The sequence below is a fragment of the Perognathus longimembris genome, chromosome 19, assembly GCF_023159225.1.
Source record: "Perognathus longimembris pacificus isolate PPM17 chromosome 19, ASM2315922v1, whole genome shotgun sequence".
In the NCBI taxonomy this organism is placed as follows: domain Eukaryota; kingdom Metazoa; phylum Chordata; class Mammalia; order Rodentia; family Heteromyidae; genus Perognathus; species Perognathus longimembris.
This window is the reverse complement of record NC_063179.1, coordinates 17,823,069-17,845,425: the sequence shown is the minus strand read 5'-3', so window position 1 is coordinate 17,845,425 and position 22,357 is coordinate 17,823,069. Positions and strand designations below refer to the sequence as shown.

Here is a 22,357-nt window from a genome sequence, read left to right as displayed (position 1 = left end):
CGCAAGTTGAAGTTTTGAAATCCTCTTTGCTTAAAATGATGGGGTGGGAGCTGGGGATGTGGCCTAGTGGTAGAGTGCTTGTCTTGGCATACATGAAGCCCTGGATTTGATTCCTCAGCACCACATATATAGAAAAAGCCAGAAAAGGCGCTGTGACTCAAGTGGTAGAGTGCTAGACTTGAGCCAAAGGAAGTCAGGGACAATGCTCAGGCCTGAGTTCAAGCCCCAGGACTGGCAAAAAAAGAAAAATGATGGGGTATTGTGTGTGGCTTCTGCAGGTTGAGGCTGCATCCATTTTGCACTGCATGGTGCAGTATCATGAGTGTTTTTTGTTTTATTTTTTGGCAAGGCTATCAGTGAATAATGACCCAATGTCTTTTTTTCTTTTTCAGATAACAGTGCCGAATTTTGGGACACAGATATAAAATGGTTTTCTCTCCTAGAAAGTAGTAGCTGGCTGGATATCATCAGGTATTTATTTCAAACCATTGTTTTGCTCATGAATTTTGCAGTATTTACTTCAGAGTAGAGCAAATGACACATAATTGATGTTTCAGAGTGAAATATGCTTTTGTTTGCAAGCCTATAAAATCTTTTTTTTTTGGTGGGGGGGCAGTCCTGGGCCTTGGACCCAGGGCCTGAGCACTGTCCCTGGCTTTTTGCTCAAGGCTAGCACTCTGCTACTTGAACCACAGCACCACTTCTGGCCATTGTCTATATATGTGGTGCTTGGGAATCAAACCCAGGGCCTCATTATGTATAGGAGGCAAGCACTCTTGCCACTAGGCCATATCCCCAGCCCAAGCCTATAAAATCTTATTGAAGGAGATAAAAGATGACAGGAATAAATTGAGACTCATACATAGTTCTAGATGATAGGAATCAGTGTTATGATGGCAGTGTTCACCAAATTCTTTTTTTTTTTTTTTGGCCAGTCCTGGGGCTTGGACTCAGGGCCTGAGCACTGTCCCTGGCTTCTTTTTGCTCAAGGCTAGCACTCTGCCACTTGAGCCACAGCGCCGCTTCTGGCCATTTTCTGTATATGTGGTGCTGGGGAATTGAACCCAGGGCCTCATGTATACGAGGCGAGCACTCTTGCCACTAGGCCACATCCCCAGCCCCTCACCAAATTCTTAAATGTCTCATTTTCCTTTTGTTGTTGCCAGTACTGGGACTTGAACTCAGGGACTTGTGCTTTGGGCTAGCACTCTACTTCCTGGGTCACACCTCCACTTCTAAGAATTTCTTTTGTATCTTTCTTGATTATTTTTGCTACCTACTAAATTTTTTTTCTGAAAATCTTTAACATCAGAGTTAAATATTCTTAGATCATTTCTACTCAGAGCCCAGCTATATTGTACATTTGCTATTTACTATTTCTTTGCATATTTGGTAGGAATGTACCAACAGACTACCTGTTTATAAGACATTTCAAGACTAAAGTATAAGAGTTAACAACTCCAAACTGTAATTGAGGCGGCAGCGCTGGCCTCCAGGTAGAAATGGGATGAAATAGGAGATTGATTTTTCACTAGATACCTTTCTAAATTTTGTGTCTTCTGTGTATGCCAGCCCCTGGCAGAGTCAGTTTCTCATAGGCAAAATAGTGTCTCTCCCTATCTGAATAGTGTAAATGGTGATTTTTTTTTCTGTTCTAGAGAATTTTAGCATAAAAAACATAAAAAGAAAACTACCTCTGAACTTAATATTTATGGTACTAACTCCACAAACTAAGACCTATTTCTTGCCTTTTTCCTATTTAGACGTTGCCTGAAAAAAGCAATAGAGATTACAGAATGTCTCGAAGCACAGAACATGAACGTTCTTCTTTTAGGTAATATATGTAAAACACAAGGATGGCTTCCCTTTTCCTTCACTTTAGATTCAATATCTGTACATGTAACTTAGTGGAATTGGAATTGTGGTATAATGGAGCAAACAAGTATAGAAATCTTCTCCATTCTTTTCTCTTCAACCTTGGAATCCCTTGCCTTGGATTTCAGTATTACAGTTTAAAATAAAATTCTTTCTCTTGGAACTTGGCAGTGCTATTATAGCCGAAGAAGGAATTGTTTGGTATCTTTAGCAAAGCTCACATTTCTTTCTGTGTTATTTTTTTTAATTTTTAAACTGGAAACTGTCAGCATCTTATCTTATTATTAGTGCAAACACTGAAGCCAGAAAAAGGAAGGTAATATTGCAAACTCGGAATTTTTATAAGTTCATGAAATTTCCACTTATACAAGTTTATATCCAATGTATACAGTTTTATATCACACTAGTTCTCTGCATGGCTTCTTTGGGATCATTTGAATCATCCTAACATAACAAAGCTTGCATTTCTTAATGTTTGGGGCTTGGAGGGATTGTTTTGGGTTTTAGTGATGTTGAGCTTAAACTTGTCTTCACAGAATCTTAAACTCTAAAGTAGCTAGGCAGAAGACTGAGTTTGAGGCTAGCCTTGGCAAAATTAGCAACATCCAATGTTGCAGGGGAAATGGGGGGAAGAAGGGCGGGAAGGAAAGAGGTATCACAAAACAAATAACAACTGAAAAGACAAATCTATGGCTGTAGATATGTTTTTATTCTCACTAAGTCTTGAGTGTTAAATAAAGTCTTGAGCTTTTACCATGTGGGTTTTATGAAGTGTGTTCCAAGTAGACACCTAACAGCAGACCAAGGAGAATTTCCCCTCTAGACCAGTGAAGAAAAACAGGTGCATCCATGCTCCTCAAACAAAAAAGGAAAGATCATTTTTATCCAATCCCAAAAGTAACTTGCTGCACAGCAGAGTTAGTGGAGGATGATGAGTGGAGCTCAGGGGTGTGAGAACCAGCTGAGCCTCAGAACAGTGGATCCAGCGTGAGGCTTGCTTCAGGAGGCAGGAATTTCCACTTGCTTAGCAGCTGTCAGGTTGTCGTGTGCATGATTGCACTCTTGTTGTATGGTACATCTGGATGCCTGAGTCCTGGGGTGGATTTCCAGTGCTGCACTTACTCAGTGAGCATATCCATATTGAGCATCATCATATGCCAGAACCTGCCCTAGACAGGCTAGAAGCAGTAAGTATGTCTGGCTCTGAAAACTTGCTTTGTGTTCACTGGTCTCTGCCTGAAGGGAATGAGAGCTTAGTAGTGGATCCTACGTTAGTTAACCTGTGCATGTGAGAGCACTGTGGCTCTAACACTTTGTGCCCTTCTTCCTCTTGGCACTGTCACTGGCTCTCCCAGAGGAGAACGCCTCCGACCTCTGCTGCCTCCTTTCCTCTCTGGTGCAAGTGATGATGGATCCGCACTGTCGAACCAGGACTGGTTTCCAGAGCCTTGTACAAAAGGAGTGGGTCATGGGTGGCCACTGCTTCTTGGATCGTTGCAACCATCTCCGCCAGAATGACAAAGAAGAGGTGAGTTTCCTCACCGCAGACTTCCTTGTCTGGTGCAGAAGCCTCTTAGTGCCAGTCTTCAGATATGGGATTTCTGCTTGCAGTGTGTGAGTTTCAATGAGGGCAAATGAGTGTGACTCATATGACTTTGATTTCTAATGCTTTAAATAGTATTGGAATCCTTCCTGATGGACAAAGGTATATAACAAGTGTTTCAGTCTTGTAAGTTACCTCACTAAGGGTATGTATATATTTCATAATGGAAGTAGTATTGGTTTTGTGGCACTTAAATGTAAAGTAACCTAATGTGTTAGAGACAGATTCCAACACATTCTACAAAATTAATCTTTGCAATAATCAGATATTCAGTGATGTGCAGGTCTATGCCACAGCCTCTTCTGGGTCTTGTGACATTGCCTAGGCTTACCTTGAACTCATTTCCTGCTACCATTTCCTAAATAGCTGGATTACAGGGAGAAATAGCTTGCCTCTGTCTAGGTGAATGGCTTTAGGCCTGGGCCTCTAAGGTTAGGCTAGAGACTTAGCATTCTAGTTCCCCTCCAGATGGTGTACTTGACAGCTATACAAGCTCCCATAGCTCCTTCATTGGTGATGGTAGAAGGAAAATGAAAATGGACCCACTATTGGTGCAACTCTTGTTTTTTCTTTAACAGAAATCAACATATTTATCTGTGGTGCAGAACAAGCTGGCACAATTACAATGTAGGAATAAAGACCTGTGGTCTCTGCCCTTCGGGGGTTGGTGGGTTCCTGGGGAGACCCAGGCTTCTGTTATTAGGCCAGTTGATGTGTTTCAGGCCTAACCTGTACTCCTCTATGCCATTGAGCTGTAGAGAACTTGCTCTTTCTAGGCTTGGAAAGGACTTAGAGAAATAATGTAAAAAGTGATGAGATTCATGAAGCATGGTAGGTATGGAGAAGGATGTGATTTTTGTATATCTGGAGAAAAGACTGTCTAGTGGGAAAAGAGGCCGAGAGAAGCTTGATTTGTTTATCCAGCCCTCAGAAGATCACTCATGTTTCTAAGCCATTTCCCTGACTGTTCAATGAGGTTCACACATTCTGTGTTCTGTTTAATGATGTATGAGGTGTGAAGTAGAGTTACTGTATGAGTGGTTTTTAGCATCTCAACACTGACATGTCAAAGTCTTAAAGGAGGGGTTGGAGGTATGGCTCAGCTGGTAGAGCACCAGCCAAGGAGCCAAAGCATCAGGTACTGAGCTTGAGTCCCAGTCTCAGATTTTTTTTTTTTTTTTCTTTTTGCCAGTCCTGGGCCTTGGACTCAGGGCCTGAGTACTGACCCTGGCTTCTTCCCGCTCAAAGCTAGCACTCTGCCACCTGAGCCACAGCGCCCCTTCTGGCCATTTTCCATATATGTGGTGCTGGGGAATCGAACCGAGAGCTTCATGTGTAGGAGGCAAGCACTCTTGCCACTAGGCCATATTCCCAGCCCCTCAGATTTTTTTTTAAGTTTTAAAGGAAAACTTGGTGCTCTGATTTGTTATTTAATGAAGCAACACTGTTCTTCTATCCAAGAACTTCTCTGTCTTACCAGCGTCACATCCAACCTCAGCATCACCAGTCTTCTCAAGAGAGACAAGTGTCACATAGCTTGTTTTGCCCGCCTGGCAGGATCACTGGGAGTTGCGGGGAGAAGGATAAGCACTTTGTAAATGATAACATACCCTACAACCTGATTAGAAAGGGCTTGCTTCAGTGGCTAATCGTGGTGGCTAATGAAGATTTTTTTTTTTTTTTTGGCCAGTCCTGGGCCTTGGACTCAGGGCCTGAGCACTGTCCCTGGCTTCTTCCCGCTCAAGGCTAGCACTCTGCCACTTGAGCCACAGCGCCGCTTCTGGCCGTTTTCTGTATATGTGGTGCTGGGGAATCGAACCTAGGGCCTCGTGTATCCGAGGCAGGCACTCTTGCCACTAGGCTATATCCCCAGCCCGCTAATAAAGATTTTAAAAATTTTGAAAACATGCTAGGTACCTGCTGCTTCTGCCTTCTTTCCCTCCTCTGTCTTTGAGGGGAGAGTTGTGAAGAAGGGAGGCTTCTCACCCTTATTCTGTTAGTTAGCATGTGGGCAGGCAGTATCATGGCTGCCCTCTTCCAAATGCATGCGCGCACGCACACACACACACACACACACACACACACACACACACACACACACACAGTTGGAACAGTTTAAAATAGTCACCTCCAAGTAGGGTTTTACAATTTAACACTATTGATAAGAATAGAATTCTTTAGGGGGAGACGTGTCTTCTAATTGGGGTTTCAAGGTTACTGTCCTGTCATTAAAATCAATTGCAAATGCTCATCTGTGAATGTTGATCCATAAGAAATTTTACATACTTCATCTTAGCAATATCTTTGACACAGATAAATACTCCCAATGACTGCTGTTACTCCATGAGCATGTGGCTTTAATTGAGCATTTGTCATTTTTGTCATTTGGAATGGGATTGAGCTGTGTGTTCCCCAGGGAAGGAAGTTACTACTACACAGCTCCCGGGCTGGCTGCACTGAGCTCAAGCAGCTCCATGGGGCGCAGTACTTGCTGAGTAACGTGGATCTTGTTTTCACGTAGGTTCCTGTGTTCCTGCTTTTCTTAGATTGTGTCTGGCAGCTGGTGCAGCAACATACTCCAGCATTTGAATTCACTGAGACTTATCTGACTGTCTTGTCAGATAGCCTGTATATACCTATTTTTAGCACCTTCTTCTTCAATTCACCTCATCAAAAAGACACTAATATGGTAAGAGTCCCTCCTAGAAACCTGAGTGCCAGAGACACTGCAGCTCACAAATGGTGCAGTAACACCGATGCTAAATGTCACATTTGTTTAACATGGATTATGTACCAGGCATTGTTTTAGATGCTTTCATTGTATTCATATCTGGAAAAGGTTTTAACCCTTATAGCACCCTCTGGGATGTGTATTATCTCTGAGGAAGGTGAGATACAAAGACTATCAAGGTCAGCAGTAAATATTTGATCTGGAAGCTAGCATTAGGTTTGGAGATTGAGCCAAATTAAAAGTATCCCTTTGGAAGACAGACCAGCTGTCCTCTTTCCATTAGCTTGAGGCCTGGAGTTACTGGTGAGGAGAATGGACCACCAGCAGGACAGGAAGCCAGGCTTTGACTGGGCTTGTTAAGGCCTTTTAGTCCCTCCAGAATCTCTTTTCCAAGGAATGAACTTGGAAGTTGAGCTCAGTGCCTCCCTCCAGCCCTCTCCTCGCCTCAGGGCTTGCGTGAATTGATGAGAGTCACACATCTCACAGTGAAGTGGGAATAACTGAACTTGGGCCTTTAAACCCCAGCCCTGCGACTCATCAGCTTCATGACCTTAAGCAGCTTTCTTCCATTTTCTGGCCTCAGTTCCCTCTAGTATAAAATTGGAAAGAATATAGTAGTTACCTCACAAGCTTGTGAAAGTGTTCAGCCCAGTGGCTGACTTGTGGTCCATTGAAAATAAGCATCATTGGGTTGGGAATATGGCCTAGTGGTGGAGTGCTTGCCTTGCATACATGAAGCCTGGGTTCGATTCCTAAGCACCACATATACAGAAAAGGCCAGAAGTGGTGCTGTGGCTCAACTGGTAGGGTGCTAGCCTTGAGCAAAAGGAAGCCAGGGACAGTGCTCAAGCCCTGAGTCCACGCCCCAGGACTGGCAAAAAAATTAAAATTAAAAAGCATCATTTTCCTTGTCCTCTTTTTCCCGTGAAGACTGGTAAATAACCATTGGTCGCCCAGCCCTGGAAAGTGAAGTGCCAGGGAGCATTCAAGTCTTAAGCAGGGCAGGAGCACATTCCTGGTACCTGTTTCTCAGAATATGTGTTTGCTTTCCCCAGCCCTCTCTGGAAGCCGTGGTGACCTGTGCTTGTTTTGGCAGGGTAGGGAAAGCCTGGATACACAAAGCAAGCCTTTGAATCTGCTCACCGTGTGGGATTGGTCTGTACAGTTTGAACCCAAAGCCCAGACATTGCTCAGAAACCCTCTCTATGCAGAAAAGCCAAAGCCGGACAAAGGCCCACGGAAAGGAATGCGTTTCAAAGTAAGATTTCCAGGTCTAACCCCATTTCATCTTCCCATCACCTGACTCCATGTGTATAAAGAGAAAAAGTTCCTTATGGATTTTGTCAGTCAATGTATGTTTTATCCTTTGAAATGGTATGAAATCATGATTGATTGATGATGATCAAGTTGTTGTTGCCCATTAGAAGAACTCTTTACTTTGAACAAATCAGCCTTTGCCCTGAGGAGACATGGTTGCTGAGTGGCTATGAGAATACTGCTATCATTCTGCTTCATAGCATTTTGATTCTGACTCTACTTATGGATGCTTAGTAGAATAAAGAAAACAGTGATCCTGTAGGGTTTATTCACTATATGCCAGTTCACAAATTATACAGTAAGACTTTTCTTAATCACTACACCTATAATCCAGGAGTTGGCAAGCTTCTTCTGTGAAAGGCCGTATAGTCTCTTTCAACTCCACACTCCACTGTTGTGGAACAAAAGTGGCCTTGGGCAGTATGCAGACACAGCCATGACTGTGTTTCATTTTTACAAAACAGGTGCTGTGCTGTATTTGGCCATGAGCCAACCCCCATGTTCTAAAACACAGATATCAAATCTTGGTGGGGTTTTTGTTGTTGTTGTTTTCGTTTGTTTGGGTTTTTTGGTTTTGCTTTTGCTTAGTTTTTGCTGATACGAGGGTTAAAACTCAGAACCTTACACTTGTTCAGTTTGCTTGCTCAACTGCCATTCTACCGCTCAAGCCACACCTCTAGATCTGCTTTTTTGCTGGTTAATTAAGATGGAGTCTCTCAGGCTCTTCTGCCTGGACTAGCTCCGAAATACAATCCTCCAGATCTCAGCCTGCTGAGTAGCAAGCATTACAGGTGTGGGCCATCAACTACAAATATCAAATCTTCATTTTCCTTGCAGATGTTTGTTCCTGATTGCACCCCAGTGTGCCCTAAATTACTTAAGCAGCATTTTCCAGCTCTGTCTCCTGGCGTAGAATTTCTCACCAGTAGAGACCACTAAGGCAGGTCTCAAAAGGGAGGTCACCAGTGAAGGTCTCCATCTTCTCTATCATTGTGCTTCCCATCCTGCTCCAGGGAGGGACTGTAGGGAGCCTAGCCAGCTCTGGTGTGGGAGGAGGTTCTATTCTTAGATAGGAAGGACCTACATGAATGAGCCAGAGCCCACAGTGCCTTTGTCATTGCCAGTGTCAGCAAAGACAAGGAGCTTACAACTGCTGCTTCACCATCACGGCTGTCCTATGGACAATGGCTGTTTCCTTTCTTGGGTTCATTTTCCTTTCTGTTAGTTTGACCAGCACTGCTGAGGCCTGGAGCAGAGCTCAACTTTTCACCAGTGTCTTGTGCCCCCTGGTGGCTGCCTGTGCACTTCTCAAAGGGGCCAGGCAGGTATTACTTAACTGCTTGGTTGATGAAGGGAACTAAGGCTCTGCCTTCTTAGAACAAATTTCATTTCTCTATTCAGCCCGTTTGTCTAGTTGTCCTTCAAGATAGTGACAGTTTCTGACAGCTTCCTATAGGTTTGGTGGGAGAGATGGAAGCTAAAGGGCTGGAAAATTTCACCTTAAGTAAGTAAAGCAGAATTTGAACTGAGCAACAAAGCACTCAAACCTTGGTAAGAAAATCAAGTGAGCTTGGGCACCTTGCTGAGTGGAGGATTTCTGCAGACTGAGCAGCTTGAAGTGCTACTCCCTGAATTGCCACCTGAGGGTAGAGCTCACTCAGGTGTGCAGTGGTGTCTCAGCTGTAGCCCAAGGCCTCAGGCTCTGGGTGTGGCATACTGCCCCACCATGACCCATCTCAGATGTCCCATTCACGTGGGAGATGGGGGAGAAGAGGGCTTCCAACACTGATAGAGATCAGTTAAGAACCAGGTTCTGAAGCCAGGCTGTGTTCAAAATTGTCCCTGGCACTCGGTGGGTGGTATCCTTGGCAAATTATTTAACTTGTGAGTCTTAGTTTCCTCATTTGTAAAATGGGGCAGTAAGAGAGACGTTGGGGATTTTGTAAGTCAATGTATGTAAAGCACTGAGCACAGGGCCCAGCAGGCAGCAAGCATTCCTGAGAGTTGGGCTTCCTGTGCATTGTCTAATCCCATTCCTGCCTGTCCCACTATGATCACCCAGGAGAAGAGAAGTCCCTGGCCCCTGGCCTTCATCTTTCCTGACCCTGGGCAGAAAGTCAAAAGTCCTCTTATCTCTGAGTTGTATTACAGATAACCTTGCTTTCTGATCTATAGTGCTGTTGTTATTCCACAACAGAAATATTTCCATTATAAAAATTTTACTGGCAGAAATATGTTAGAAAATTATAGGACTGGGGCTGGGGATATGGCCTAGTGGCAAGAGTGCTTGCCTCGTATACATGAGGCCCTGGGTTCAATTCCCCAGCACCACATATACAGAAAATGGCCAGAAGTGGTGCTGTGGCTCAAGTGGCAGAGTGCTAGCCTTGAGCGTGAAGAAGCCAGGGACAGTGCTCAGGCCCTGAGTCCAAGCCCAGGACTGGAAAAAAAAAAAAAAAGAAAGAAAAAAGAAAATTATAGGACTAACTTGGAAATCATTGCTTTATCCTTACTTTAAATGGACCTCTTATGAGAATGAGAGTTGGGAAATGCATCTCCTCCTCCCATTTTCTACCATCTCCTTTGGTCAGAGGATCCTCACACTTTCTGATCCCAGGCCTCTCACTGTGTGCCCCAAAATATAGTGCCTTGCTTTGCTGCAGAATTATCAGAGTAAGACAAAATTAAACGCTCTCACAATTTCTACTCCATACAGATTGCCAGATAAGAATATCTGGCCTGGTAGCTAGGACTGTGGCTTAGTGGTAGAGTGCTTGCCTAGCATGCATGAAGCCCTGGGTTTGATTCCTCAGTACCACATAAAAACAGAAAGCCAGAAATGGGGCTGTGGCTCAAGTGGTAGAGTGCTAGCCTTGAAGAAAAGAAGCTCAGGGACAGTACCCAGGCCCCTGACTTCAAGGACTGCAAAGAGAAAAAAAAAGTGCTGGCTAATTTCACCAGTTCACTTAAAATTCCTTTGCTCCCACCTGCTTATTTTCCTTGCCCAAAAGAATCTTTATGACTTAGGCTTAAACTCCTACTGCATGCCTGGTAAGCTATTAAGTTATTTGATTCACATGATAGGATTTCTAAGTAGCCAGCATTGCTTCCTTGCAGGTGTTCGGAATGTTACAGCCATTGCCAGACCGAAAGTTCTCAAAGAAATACTTTGTTCCACTTGTAAATGTGCTGTGTACCACAGCATTTAATGAATATGCATTCACATGGAAGTTCTCAAGTCTCTTGATTCTTACAAAAAGTAGGATCATGCCCTTTCAACAAACAACAACAACAAAAAAAATTGGTAACAACTATAGCCATGTCTCTGTGTTAACCACAAGTTCTTTTTTTGTGTGTTTTCTCTCAAAGCATCAACGACAACTTTCTTTGCCACTTACCCAGTCTAAATCATCTCCCAAAAGAGGATTTTTCAGGGAAGAGACAGATCACTTAATTAAAAACCTTCTGGGCAAGAGAATTAGTAAACTTATTAATTCTTCTGATGAGCTGCAAGACAACTCTCGAGAGTTCTATGACAATTGGCACAGCAAGCCCACTGACTACCATGGTTTGTTGTTGCCTCATATCGAGGGACCAGAAATCAAAGTCTGGGCTCAGCGTTACTTGCGTTGGATTCCAGAAGCCCAAATCCTAGGTGGTGGCAGAGTGGCCACCATGAGCAAACTCTTGGAAATGATGGAGGAAGTCCATAACTTACAGGAGAAAATCAACGAGAGACATCCTGGTCAGGCAGCCCTCCATTCCGAGACTGACCATGCAGAGGCCTCCTGCCTGCTGAGGAACTCTGCTCGCCTGTCCTCTCTGTTTCCTTTCGCTCTGCTCCAGCGGCATTCATCCAAGCCTGTCTTACCCACCAGTGGCTGGAAAGCTCTAGGAGATGAAGAAGATCTGGCTAAACGAGAAGATGAGTTTGTGGATCTTGGGGATGTATGATTGTGTGTTCAGTGGTTGTGACGGGAGGCTGGGACTGTTGATCCCTGGACTTGTGTCATTCTAGTGCTGAGAGCCCAGTGCGCTCTGATGGAGAAAACCTGGGCCCTTAGGAGGAGAACTGCTCCTCAGTATTTCACAGTTCTGAAAGGCTGCAATTTCTATAGTATTACTAATTGGAGGGGATTTCTACTTGACCTGTCATAGGATTGTGGCCAATTTCACAGAACCTGGAATGGCTGATTTATTACTAGAAAGCACTTCAGTAAGATATTCTTGGACTTAATACTTTCTTCTGATCCTTTCTGCGCCAAGATAAGCATTGAAGATATGTTTCTGTAAAGTCATCTCAGAAGCAAGGTCAGCTTTATGTGGTATTTGAAGTAACTGAAAGATAGAAATAGACATACGTATGTCTATTTCTTAAACCATAGCATTTTCCCTTTCTTTGTTCCCTTGTCTATAGAAAAGCTAGGCAATTCCACTGGTATGGCTCATGCAAACACTCAACCCCTGCTCCCTCCTCCCTGAACTGTTATGTTGGGGGTGGGGGTGGGGGGAGCTAGCCAGCCACCTGCCCTCTTTTCTGTGCTGACAGCTCTGGCTTTTTCCTCTTCCTGTGCTGTGCACCTTGCCTCACATAGCCCCGATGTCTTGCTGCTAAGCCGGCATTTAAACTGGAGGGATTTTGTGCCCAGAGAAGCTTCCAAACCTCTGGAGAACAGTGTTTGAACACCTTGCTTTGTCTTCCTCAAATTGCATCCTGAGGATGGGAGCACCTCTGACTGTCCTGTCCACAGCCCTCGTTGTCTCCGTTCCCTTCACAGAAGCTAGAGTGGGTCCCATTTGAATGTGGCTTTCATAGGAAAGCAGCTAAGCCTACATGTCTGAAGTGGTGATTATCATACGATACCTCAGTGATTTCAAAAGCCATAGAAGAAACGACTATGCCTGGTCACCTTCCTGGATCTGCTGTCTAAATGATATATATTTTTTTAATGTGTGAAAGTATACTTTTTAAGGACCAGTTATTTTCATTCTCAATGGAGCCCTGCCAAATCCCACAAACGAAAGTTTAAAAAAAAATCATATTAGAATGTTTCAGAATGAATGTTTGCCTTTTATATGTATTTGCTGTCCAGGAAAAATCCCAACTTGAATGTTAGATGTTTAGAAGAACTCTCAGTTTCTCAAGGGCAGTAAGAAATCTTGGAACTATTCACGAAGAGTTTCTGATTTGCACTGAACCATCTTTTGTACATACAATCATTTTGCTCTTCTCCCTCTCCGCACTAGTGCAGAGTGAGGCCCTCTGTCTTTTGAGATGGCAGGCTGGGGAGAGGACAGGCTTCCTGCTCAATCTTGGTTGCCTTAAGAGTCTTACAGGCCAGGTCCATACTAGGCTTGGGGTGGGAGTTGAAAGGCACTGTTTCCTTAGCTACCTTGACTTGAGCTCTGCGGGCCTTCTTAACCAGCACTAACCTCTACTTCACCACCCCAAATACACTATGGACCTAACTATTTTGTTACTATTTTAACGTGAATATTTATATTAGAGCCTCTTCAGTCCTACTAATTTCCATCCCAAAAGTTTTGAGTGTGATGCTTTATACTCCATACAGTATAGTTTAAAGGCACAAGGTCCTGGCTTTTGTCATAGCAGTTGAATGTGTATTGAAATATTTTTCTATAATTTTTTAAAATTCACAATAGGAAACTAAGCAAGCTATTATAGCATGTAAGGTCATGACAATGTATGTATTTATATTTGAAATCAGATTTCTATAACTTGTATTTGTGTACAGAATCCTCGGTGAGTTTATATATTGTGAAATTTTTATTCCAGATCGAGATGTGGATTATGTATGCTTAATGGTAAAAGCTGAAATGAGACCATTTGCTTTGTTTAAAACGCTGCACTGTGCAAGTTTGGAAATGTACAATAGTAACTTACTGTATATAATATCTTGTTTGTTTATACCTCCAAGTTTTTACACTGAAGATAAACTAGCTTTAATTAAATTCAATTTTTTAAAGGGAATAAGCTGTTGGGCAAAATCTGTACAAATGTGCTTTTTATGTTCTGGATGTATAATGGAAGTTTATACTTGTATCTCACTGCGTCATATCTGATTGCAGAGATTAAAGCACAACTTACAAGCAGTACTGTACTGTATTTGATGTAATTGGTCCATCGTGGAGTCACCCTCCATTCACTTTAGGAAGCGTTAGGCTGTCCGGGCCTGCAGGCCCTGTTTGCAGGTAGCAGCCCAGACACCAGGCTCTGCTAAGTGCATGTGTGGGGTCGCTATGTGACAGGGAATCAATCACCAAACATATTTCAAGTGTTGGCTGGTGACAAAATGGTATTAAGAAAAATTGATCAGGATTAAGAGGCCTGCTTAGTAGTTGAAAGGAGATTTTTTTTAACCCCTGCTACTAAATACCAGGGACTCTATATAGCAGGATTCTATTATTTCATTTCTGAAAAGGATCTGAGTCCATTCGAAGCTGAGCAATAGAAAAGGATGGGGCTAGCACAGAGTGAGTTGGTTTAGTACTTAGCTCTATTAAGACATGTCACTTGTGTTTGTTCTGCCAAATTCCATTTCTCTGACCGTTTCTACTGCAGAGCAGGCTCCCCAGGCCTTTGCCTCTCCACCCGGTATCACCTTCTCTGTCTGGACAAGTCCTCTCCCAATGGCCCGAGAGTGAGCCCTGAGACGTCTCTGGAATTAACGAGCTCTCATTGCTACCATGGTCCGTTCACACTTGTGGTTCTTTGGTATTTGTATTAAATTTATTTAAGTCTTTGTAACTCTGGAGTTTAGCAACTTCTAGCTTTCTCATGTACATTTGGTTAGCTCTTGAACTGTTGGTGGATGGTGGCCACTGACTCTTCATTTGTTTGTACCTGAATTAAGGGTGAGAGCATGGGAACTCGTAATGAGGGAGGCGAGTGGAACATTTTCCATCCAGAGTGCAACGGGATGGTGACTAATGCCGGCTGAGAACTGGCCCGAGCCTTCAAGAGGCAGCAGCAGGACTCTTTTCTGAGCCCTTCATGTAGTTGTGGTCCATCATTCTCCACAGCTATGCCCGAGAATTATAAAGCTGTCTCAGGGCTGGGAATGTGGCTTAGCGGTAGAGTGCTTACCTAGCATATGTGAAGCCTTGGGTTCGATTCCTCAGCACCACATAAACAGAAAAAGCTTTAAGTGGGGCCCTGTTGTCAAGTGGCAGAGTGCTAGCCTTGAGCAAGAAGAAGTCAGGGACAGTGCTCAGGCCCTGAGTTGAAGCTCCAGGACTAGCAAAAATAAACAAAATATAATGCTGTCTCTGGAACAAGACAGATTGAGGCTAAACATCCAGGACGGGCAGAATCTATAGTTGACTCATGGCCACCTTGTACTGACATATGTCCTTCCAACAACTTCCTCCCCAACACACACACACACACACACACACACACACACACACACACTCTATGACATACATACACACACCTCTATGACACCCTGAGAAAGTATTAGGATGGAGTGGGATTGGCAGTCCCTGTTTTTGCCATGGGTTGCATTTAACAGGGACATGGCCAAGGGCTTACATGTGAATAGGTTGGTAGCGTAGGCAATGCAAAATAGATGCCTTAAATGTCTAAGAGGGGGCTGGGGAATATGGCCTAGTGGTAAAGTGCTCGCCTTGTATACATGAAGCCCTGGGTTTGATTCCTCAGCACCACATATATAGAAAAAGCCAGAAGTGGCACTGTGGCTCAAGTGGTAGAGTGCTAGCCTTGAGCAAAAAGAAGCCAGGGACAGTTCAGGCCCTGAGTTCAAGCCCCAGGACTGGCAACAAAACAAAAAAAATGTCTAAGAGGAAAGTCATTTGTTCAAAGAGTGATTTTATGCCTTTGCAAATAGGACATCTTGTCCTATTTTGTGTTTCAGGCTCAAGTTCTTTTTTTTTTCCTTACCAGTCCCAGGGCTTGAACTCAAACCCCAGGCACTCCCTGAGCTTCTTTTACTCCAGGCTCCAGGCTAGCACTCCATGGCTTGAGCCACAGCGCCACCTCCAGCTTTTTTTTTTTTTTTTTTTTGGCCAGTCCTGGGCCTTGGACTCAGGGCCTGAGCACTGTCCCTGGCTTCCTTTTGCTCAAGGCTAGCACTCTGCCACTTGAGCCACAGCGCCACTTCTGGCCGTTTTCTGTATATGTGGTGCTGGGGAATCGAACCCAGGGCCTCATGTATACGAGGCAAGCGCTCTTGCCACTGGGCCATATCCCCAGCCCCCCACCTTCAGCTTTTTATGTGTATGTGGGACTGAAGAATCCAATCCAGGGCTTCATGCATGCTAGGCAAGCACTCTACCACTAAGCCACCTTCCCAGTCCTCAAGTTCTTTAAAATAGAATTAAAATTCTCTTTTTATACTTCTTTTAGCAATGAAAGGATATGAAGTCTATAGACAGTGGAAATAAACACAGCAAGCTTTCTGGACATCTTTATTTAAAAAAAAAAGTTCCAGTTTTGCTAGGCTGCTTTATAAAGGACTGCGTTGTATTGTCTCTGAATCTTTTTGTGAACTCCTAAGGCTTTTCAATATGATAGAAAGCACTTTCTCCTTCATAGTAAACAGACTTAGACTAAAACTAGTATATGTTAACATGCAAATAGGTACTAATTTAGCCTGGATTTTATGACAACCAATGTGAAGTGACTAACAGTTTCTTTATCTATTTGTTTAGAAAGTATACAGGCTAGTTCAGGGCTTTGTCTATTTAAAAGCAACAGTGTCAACAGTTTCTCATTCTGTTGTTTCCTTATTAAACTTCTGAGGCTTGTGGCTTCTGACTCCCAACAGCAGTCCCTAGCCAAGGCAGACTTTTGAAATATGGGACTTAGGGGTTTCTGTTTCTACCATTTCTAAATAAGAGTCTTTTTTTTTTCTTTTTCTCTGGAGCATCTACATCTCCTAAACCTGGGCCCCAGTGGGAGACAGGCTGAACAAGAGCAGTCTGTTTACTCCCAGCTTCCAAAGGCAAAGACCCAGCTGGCCAGAGAGCTAGAAATGGTCTCCCTGGCCTTTCCTGTGAGGCTCCTGTGGGCCCCAGATCATTCTGTAGTTTCATCCCTAGGAGAAGCTTAGGGATAAGATGCAAGTGTGGAAGAGGAGCCTGCTGTTGTGTTGGCTGGCCCCCCTGCAGCAGAGGGGTTTAGACTCTAACCGAAGGTCCCTTTATATGTACAAATGTGGCGTCTTCTATGTGTGGGATCACATTATAAGTGCTATTACATATGCCTTTTACTCATCCCTTCTTCCTTTCCTGACTCCTTTCCTTTCTAGAGTCTTGTTTTTCTTTGGCTGATCCTGGGGCTTGAACTCAGACTGGGCACTGTCCCTGAGCTCTTTTGCTCAAGGCTAGTGTTCTATCACTTTGAGCCACAGCTCCACTTCCAGTTTTCTGGTGGTCAGTTGGAGTCTTTCCTGCCTGGACTGGCTTTGACCCACAATCCTCAGATCTCAGCCTTCTGAGTAGCTAGGATTACAGGCATGAGTTATCAGTGCCAAGCTAGATTTCATTTTCTTTCTTGCTTTCTCTTTCTCTTCTCTCTGCCATAGTTTAACCTTGCTGTGTATTCTGTTAATTTTCTCTACACATAGTCACACACAAACACAAATACTGGATTGAAGTAATATGAAATTATCAACATTTGACCACATTGCTATTTAAAGAAAAAGACCTGGGGGTCAGTCATTAAAGCATGGTGTATGCATGTCTGAAATACTGTGAAAACTGAGAAATTAGCATAATCTGTGAAGGACAAATGTAAAACAAGTCTTATGTACAGGTGTGAGGTACTAGTAGCGTGAACAGAAGGTGAAGGATGGTGAATTTCGTCAATATTTTATATACATGTGTGAAGATGGAGCAACGAAGTTTGTTGGAATTGGTTTGGAAGGAGGATGAGTAAGAGTGATAGAGGGAATGAATCTGATCAGATGATAATGGCATTTAATTCTCAATGTAAATTTTCCCTGCTTCATCTGTAATGATGAGAATTAACTCAAATGATAGGAGTAATTCTAGAATGATCTGAAATGATCAAGGTACTTCGTATGCAAGTACACCTGTCGAAATGAAACACCTTTGTACAACTAATTGATGCTGATTTTTTTTAAATGTGCTTGTGATTGCGTGCTGGTGTCTCCCTGCCGTAATCCTAGCTACTCAGATCTGAGATCTGAGGATCACCGTTCAAAGCCATCCCAGGCAAGAAAGTCTGTGATACTCTTTATCTCCAACTAACTATCAAGAAATAACAGGGGCTGGGGTTATGGCCTAGTGGTAAGAGTGCTTGCCTCCTATACATGAAGCCCTGGGTTCGATTCCCCAGCACCACATATATAGAAAACGGCCAGAAGTGGCGTTGTGGCTCAAGTGGCAGAGTGCTAGCCTTGAGCAAAAAGAAGCCAGGGACAGTGCTCAGGCCCTGAATCCAAGCCCAGGACTGGCCAAAAAAAAAAAAAAAAAGAAACAACAACAAAAAAAGCCAGAGATAGAGCTGTGGCTCAAATGGTAGAGTACTTACTAGTCTTTAGCACAAAAGCTCAGGGACAGTGCTTAGGCTCTGAGTTCAAGCCCCAAGACAGGCACAGAAAAAAGTGATTCTATCTGAGGGACAAAAGCATAAGTAGGTTTGTACCCAGCTCTCCTCACCTCGCTTTCTCACTGTGTTGTGTGGTAGAGATTGCTCCTCATCGGGTAGAAACATGCTTCCATAGGCTGTGCACCCGGAAGCCCCCACAGGACCCCCACAGCAGTGCTTCACAAGCCCAGGGCTGGCTAGAGGTGCCAGCTCTTTCCTGCTTCATGATAAATTCCCTGGTTTCTCACCCATCCCAGATTCAGGGCGCCTGTGCCAGCTGTCTTACAAAGAAACATTGTTTCTGCATGGTGGACATTTCTCAGTGTCATGCTGAGGCTCCCGGGCTGACTTTCATTGCACATCAGGCTTCTGGCTACAGGGCCTGATTTCCCAGAATTCTTGGAAGGTTTCATCTACACTATCCCCTGCTTCATCTGAAATGATTAATTCAAATGATAGGAATAATTCTAGAATGATCTGAAATTAACCAGATGATAATGGCATTTAATCCTCAATGTAAATTTCCCCTGCTTCATCTGAAATGATGAGAATTAACTCAAATGATAAGAATAGTTCTAGAACGATCTGAAATCAACTAGATGATAATGGCACTTAATCCTCAATGTAAATTTGAACTGTTAGCAAGTTAAACAAGTCACTGTACAATGCTTTTCATATCCAGAGTACCTCCTGAGCCATCATCTGATTTTCTGAACGTTGGGTCTTTTGAAGGACAAGGGACATTCTGAAGTGTCCCCAACTTTCCCAAGGTACAGGACATAGAAAGAACAGAAAGAATCCAAGAAACAAATGTTTAATGATTTATTTTTAAGAAATGAGGAAGTGGCACTGTGGCTCAAAGTGGTAGAATGTTAGCCTTGAGCAAAAGGATCTCAGGGGGAAAAGTATCTAAGTAATTTTACAGAGGAAGTGTCATTTAACAAAACAGTTTATGAATATAATGCATCTGGATCAGTTAACCCGTTCAACATTCTTACCCATAAAAGGTTTTTTTTTAAATTTTTGTCTGAGACCAGGAACAAACTCAGTATCTGAGGCTTACTTTCATTCATTAGTTGGTGCTTTACTACCTGACCCATGCCTCCAACCCCATCTTCCAAATTTTTGGGGGGGGGGGGTGTGGGGCAGTCCTGGGGCTTGGACTCAGGGCCTGAGCACTGTCCCTGGCTTCTTTTTGCTCAAGGCTAGCACTCTGCCACTTGAGCCACAGCGCCACTTCTGGCCGTTTTCTGTATATGTGGTGCTGAGGAATCGAACCCAGGGCTTCATGTATAGGAGGCAAAGCACTCTAGCCACTAGGCCATATCCCCAGCCCCCATCTTCCAAATTTTTATCTCCTCTGATTCATCTATCAAGACTTGAGTATTTATAAAGCATTGCAGTGATGACCTTTAAGTCCATTGTGAAATTAATTTTATTCCTTTCAAACCTTCTCCAGAATTCTCCATCTTACTAAAACTTGCAATTCATTCTCTTGTCCAATCTGAATCTGTGAATTGTTCTCAATGTCCTGTTTCCCTTTTCTCCCCAACCCTAAGTAAAGCCAGTGTCCGCAGAGTCTGCCTACTGCTGCTCTTCTCAGTCCCTTCCCTTCTCTGCCTCATCTTGGTATCACTTGGTCACCTGGGCTCCACTATCAACTTCTCTGACCTCAGCCTCCCGCCTGTTTCTCTACAATCTGACCCCCACTCTGCTTGTAAGGATCTTTCTAAAATGCTGCTTATGCACATACAATTCTCTAAGGGCTTAGGATCTAATTGCCTTTAAACTAAAGATGAGAGGAGGTGTTGGAGACATGGCTCAGGTGGTAGAGGGCCAGCCAATGAGTGTAAGCAAGGATCAGATACCAAGTTTGAGTCCTGGAGTGGGGGGTGGGGTGGGGAAGAGCTCCTGCCTGCTTCCACACAAAGACTCATGTCTAGAAAAGTTTGGAAAACTTTTTGGTGGTTCACTCCTGTAATCCAAGCACTAAGAAGGTTGAGGAAGAAGGAATGTGAGTTCAAAGCAAGCCTGAGCAAAATGGTGAGACTGTCTCAAAAACACACCAACCCTATACGATTTAGCTGTCAGGTATGCTGAGCTAGTGTCCACGTAAGGCAACTCTTTATCAGACATTCGTATTTACACAATATTAGTTTCACTAGTGGTAAACTTAGATCTAGGGTTATATTAATGTCATTTCTCTTATAGGAGTTATCAAGAGAGAATTTGAAATATCTATTTGTTAGTTAAATATTGGAGTATTTTTAAAAAGTACTCCATGTGAGGCACCCAGCACAGAGTGTATAGCAAGTGTTCAGTACATGTTGACTTTCTTTGTCTAGAACTGCTTCCCTGTACTTAGGTAAATGGTGAGAAAGGACAGTGGCTTTTACCAGTGACTGTCTTCCAAGGAAATTGCCTTATGCAGAGGCGTAGTTCTTTCTCGAGCTTGACAGAGATCACGGTTTGCCCTTCTTATTAAGTGCCTTCCTCCTTTCCTGTGAACTGAGCACAGATCTTGTTCTCAGAAATGAATTGACTCTAACTGACTTATTCTTGGCACTCATACCATGTGGATCCATTTACTAAAATCTAATGGGCATAGATTGTCCTAGAGAAATAGGAGTTACTTTTTTTTTTTTTTTTTTTGCTGGTCCTGTGGTTTGAACTTGGGCCTGGGCACTATCCCTGAGCCCTTCTGTGCTCAAAGCTAGCATTTTACCACTTGAGCCACAGCACCACTTCTGGTTTTCTGTTGGTTAATTGGAGATAAGAGTCTTATAGACTTTGTTGCCCGGGCTGGCTTTGAACTGCCATCCTCAGATGTCAGGCTTCTGAGCAGCTAGGATTACAGGCATGAGCCACTGATGCCTAGCTGCTGGTTTAGAGATGGAGTCTTCTCAGACTTTTCTACCAAGGCTAGCTTCTAACTGTGATCCTCCAGGTTTCAGCCTTTTAGTTGCTGAGATTAAAGGTGTATGCTAGCACACCTGGCTTCCAGCTTCTTCATACATTTTTAACTGGGTTTCTTTTCTGTAATAAATTTATGAATTACTTATGTCCCCACCCTCTTAGGTTGCAAGAGACAAAAAGTCAAATCAAGTATGTTGTAACCAAAGGAGGGAATTGTCCTGAGGATCCTGTTGCTATATCAGAAAATCAACAAGGAAACAGCTGTGCCTTAACAATAATGGGAGCTAGACATGCAAATCACTCTACATTCCTTTATATCTCGGTGGTTTCTCTCTGTTGATCATTCTTTGTTGATTTCTAGTGCAGGTGAAGTACATCTTGGCACTTTAGAGCTGCCATTTTCTTGGCTTAGAGTTCTGGGATTCTGAAAACTAGCCTTCACCTGTTTCCAGATGCAAGTCTCCAGGGGAAAGATTGAGGGTGATCCTGTTGTCAGCAGATGAGTAGAATGATGGCGTGCCAATATGGCAGCTTCCATGAGAAACTGTGTGTGGGCTGGGAATATGGCCTAGTGGCAAGAGAGCTTGCCTCATATACATGAAGCCCTGGGTTTGATTCCCCAGCACCACATATACAGAAAATGGCCAGAAGTGGCGCTGTGGCTCAAGTGGTAGAGTGCTAGCCTTGAGCAAAAAGAAGCCAAGGACAGTGCTCAGGCCCTAAGTCCAAGCCCCAGGACTGGCAAATAAATAAATAAATAAATGTGTGTGTGTGTGTGTGTGTGTGTGTGTGTGTGTGTCCCCTACTAGATGGTGGAAGGGAGTAAAAAGAGAAGTAGTAGGTTTCCAGAACAGTAGCTCTATATTTACAAAGCAATAATCTTTACAACTATATATACATATATACATAATTTTATTAAATTTTTAAGTGTAGGCTAGGAGTGTGGTTTAGTGGTAGAGTGCTAACCTAGCATATATGAAGCCGTGGGTTCGATTCCTCAGCTCCACATATATAGAAAAAGACAGAAGTGGCTCTGTGATTCAAGTGGTAGAGTGCTAGCCTTGAGCAAAAAGAAGCCAGGGACAGTGCTCAGGCCCTGAGTTCAAGTCCCAAGACTAAAAAAATAAAATAAAAATTTAAATGTAGATTTGTTTTTTTAATCTCATAAATTGTTTCTACTCTCTTCTTCATAAACCAGCACTAGTAGATGATCCTTCTCACTTCCAAACACTTAAACATTGATTACTATCTCATAAATTATCTCTATTACACATCAACCCATAAAATGTAGATTTTATTTGCTTCAACCCTGTCATTT

General features: G+C 43.3%; 1 protein-coding gene across 2 annotated transcripts in view; it reads left to right on the top strand.

The window, feature by feature from the left end:
• Mtmr12 (myotubularin related protein 12) overlaps positions 1–13,640 on the top strand; it is a 68,780-nt gene extending 55,140 nt beyond the window's left edge. For both annotated transcript variants that reach the window (XM_048368576.1, XM_048368577.1), the window contains 6 exons: positions 393–471; positions 1,764–1,834; positions 3,231–3,403; positions 6,000–6,167; positions 7,306–7,467; positions 10,896–13,640. In XM_048368576.1, the coding sequence (XP_048224533.1) occupies positions 393–471; positions 1,764–1,834; positions 3,231–3,403; positions 6,000–6,167; positions 7,306–7,467; positions 10,896–11,480 (1,238 nt within the window). In that variant the 3' untranslated portion in view covers positions 11,481–13,640. The remainder of the gene's footprint in view (positions 1–392; positions 472–1,763; positions 1,835–3,230; positions 3,404–5,999; positions 6,168–7,305; positions 7,468–10,895) is intronic.
• The last annotated feature ends 8,717 nt before the right edge of the window (positions 13,641–22,357 follow it).